We start from the raw sequence: 3522 nt of genomic DNA on the forward strand, positions 1-3522 counted from the left end.
TTCTCATTATTTCACAGATGATTCTTAGCTATATGGGAACAAGAAGAAGAGCACGTAGTGAAGGCGATAAGTAGAAAAGGTCAACAACTATGGACGACGGAGTGTGTGTATTTGCACCGTCATATGACTTTCTTGGAATTATAAATAAGCTTAACTCAATGTCCAATTCGCAACAAAGGTGATGTATGAATTTGTAAATTTTACGCCACATTTTGTAATTTTTTACAATTACCTCTTCTTTTAATTTTAATTTTATTTTACTTTTTTAAATCTGGAATTTCGAGTATAGATTGCAAATATATTTAATGTTACACTCTTAGTAGTTTTACAATGTATATCAAAAAAATTTTTGATGCATAAATGATATGGCAGGGTTTAAACCTTAATATTTAAGGTGTAAATAAAAAATTTAACCACTACTTCCCTATGACTATATGGGTAAGTGTTTAGTAATATGTATCATGTTATCTATTTTCTTTTCTTTAGGGTGAAGTTAGACAACTTTTTGGGGTTGAAATTGAATTGTATATTTTTATGATAGTAAAAATATAATTTTATCATTTTAATTACTTATATTTTTAAAATTTTTAAAAGATTAAATCAAATCTGTATAATTTTGAGAACCCATGTGTAATTTTAAAATTTCAACATTTTTAATTTAAAATTTCCAGGCGACACTTTTTTTTTTTTTGAAGTTATAAGTAATCGCAACGAATTAATTCAATTCTAACTAATTAAAAATAAATTTGAAGACCTAATAATATTAATTTTTAAGTTTGATCAAGTCAACCTGAACTCAAATTAAATAACTATTATAACTATTTTTAAATACAAATATTACATAGACAAAAAAATTCATATACCAAATTAAAAGAAAAATCAAACTCAAATAAAAAAATCATTTTAAATTAAAAAATCGATTTAATAGAAATAAACGAATGCTTCAATGGAGAATCTGTTTAAAAGAAATAAATAAAATGAAGATGAAAGGCATGAGATGAAATTGTTTGAAATTCTCTGGAAATCACCTTTTTTATTTTTTGTTTTTTATTTTGCCTTTGTTAGAAATTCGTCTATGATTTTTTTCCTCTCAATTTCATGTCGTTGACTGAAGCAGTGACCCGGCCATAAATGAATAGTACAGTCCTAAACTCTAAAGCACCCTGTGGAATTGAAATCTAAACTATAAACTCAAACACTAATTCATAAGCACATTTTCTGCAACGTTACTGAAATTAATATACTCTTAAAATACATGGGTTTATGATATTTTATACAAATTATTCACAACTCACTCGATTTCCCATTCTCCTTAAAAACAAAAAACAAAAAAACACCCAAGAACAAGATGAAAACAACAGTCAAGGACCCCATATAAACCTCTCTTGAATATCGTTGCGGTTGCCAAAGCTTGTTTTTGCCCACAAAACGTCGATCTTGACAGCTCAAGTTAATTAATCTGAGGTCCACTGCCGCCGCTTGTCCCTGGCCTTTTAGGAGTAAAGAGAGAAACCATGGGAAGGCTGCCATCGTTGGTGTCTCCCTGCATTAAAGATACAAAGAAAACAACGCCTACATAATTGAAACCTTACATCTTAAAATTACATGCATAACTGAAACATGCATCTTAAGTCAAGGACTTGATTCGGAAATAGTGGAGACCAAATGTGACCCACTGCTGGGTCAGTTTCAAAGATATCAAAGAAGTTAGCTAGCAAGCAAAGCAACATATCTTACAGTGGGGGAAGGAGGAGGATCAGCTGGTGGGTCGATCACGGTGGTTGATGGATCTGAATTGTCTGTTGATGAAGGTGGATCTGCATTTTCCTTTGGAGAAATAGGTTGATTATGATTGGCTTTACTGTCATCTTCTTTTTTTGGACATGGATTAGGGTTTTGTTGGAATCCAGTTTCAAGTCCCAAACACCTGAGAATGGCGCCTACAACTTCATGGAAGGACCTTGGGAAGTAATTAGCTGGAGTTCCTTGCAACGTTACTTCCTTTGCTGATGAAGTATCTTCCATTGCTTTTTGAGACGGGAGAGATAGCTTCTTCCTTGTACTGTTGCTGGTTTTTATTAGTCTTCATAAATGCCTGGTTTGGTGGACCAGCAATAGTATTGACGAAAGTACAAAATTATCCCCTCCCTTTGTCACTATAAATTTCTTTAACAATTGCAATCCGTTTAACTTTATTCAACATTTTGTATAAAACAAACTTTATTCGAGATTTGATTTTTTCTCTTTTTTCTTTTTGCTATTCAAATATGCATTTTATTTAAAGAAAATCAATATTTTTCAGTGATTATAATATTAAACCATTCTCTCATTATATATGTGATTTAGTTGGTAAATGATGAATTTATTAATTTTTTAAATATAAATAATAAAACGTTTCACGTAATATTCGATATCTGAACTTGACATTTTTTGATAATTTGACATTTAGAATTTTTTGTTCAATTTGATACGAGGATTATTAGTAAAAATAGATTTTCGGGAGATCTAGAAAGCTGCAAAACTTTATAGTTCTATTCTATTTTTTCTCTATTTAAATTATATATACATACGCAATAGAGGAAGATAAAATTCATTTTATTTATCTCTCCAAATTCGAATTTCATTTCATAAAAGGAAAATTTCACTTTTTATCTTGTTGCTAGAAGTTTACTCATTATTAATATCGGGTAATGATAATAATAATTATCCACATAATTTGCTTTTCGACAATTCCTATTTTTTTGTCACAAAGTCAAAGCCTATTACGCGAGCTTTGACTTTGATTATGATAAACTAACTAACTACCTTTTCACTACAAATAAAAAAATTTCAGACTCTACTTGATTGAATTTTGATTCAAAGGAAAAAAACTGTGGATTTGAACTAACTCACTCAGAACACCTTTTAAAGGATTACGTGATACGATTGGATCGAATAAACCCTTATGGAAAATATTCAGCCGCCTGTGAACCTTCCGATATTGTTTTATTCAATGCTTGCTCAATTACTCTTTTACCCGCAAATGCAATATAGACATTAGGTTTAGCAATAATGATATCCCCCAACATACAAAACTCGCAGTCACTCCACCAGTAGTAGGAGATGTAAGAATTGATACATAAAATAACTTTTTATTTGATTGATAATCATATAAAGTGGAAGATATTTTAGCCATTTGCATCAAGCTCAACTTGAGTTTTTTTTTCTTAACTTGGTATTTAAACTTGACACTTATTCCTAATTTGGTACTTAAAAATGTTATTTTTTTATGCGGTACGTAGCAAAAATAATTAATTATGAACGATATGTTGCAGATGGCATGAAATTTCATTTTTTTATTTTAAATGTTCAATTACTTTTATTTTTATTTTTATTTATTTTCTTAATTTATAATAATGATTTTATTTTATTTTGAGTTTTTTAAAACTATTGTTTTCTTATTCAATATTAATTCATTAAGCATAACTTAATGCATAATTTTTTAACACAATTTTTCTCTAATACTGATAATATTTTTGTGGA

At 29.2% G+C, this 3522-nt stretch overlaps 1 protein-coding gene across 1 annotated transcript; it reads right to left on the bottom strand.

Annotated features, from left to right (window-relative positions):
- Positions 1-1214: 1214 nt before the first annotated feature.
- On the bottom strand, positions 1215-2083 carry LOC107903117 (uncharacterized). Its single transcript, XM_016829166.2, has 2 exons — positions 1738-2083; positions 1215-1543 (listed from the first exon to the last, which is right to left on the bottom strand). The coding sequence occupies exons 1-2, from the start codon at positions 2023-2025 to the stop codon at positions 1451-1453; spliced, it is 381 nt and encodes a 126-aa protein (XP_016684655.1). The 5' UTR covers positions 2026-2083; the 3' UTR covers positions 1215-1450.
- Between the last annotated feature and the right edge of the window lie 1439 nt (positions 2084-3522).

Source organism: Gossypium hirsutum, chromosome D05 (genome assembly GCF_007990345.1).
Source record: "Gossypium hirsutum isolate 1008001.06 chromosome D05, Gossypium_hirsutum_v2.1, whole genome shotgun sequence".
Taxonomy (NCBI): Eukaryota; Viridiplantae; Streptophyta; class Magnoliopsida; order Malvales; family Malvaceae; genus Gossypium; species Gossypium hirsutum.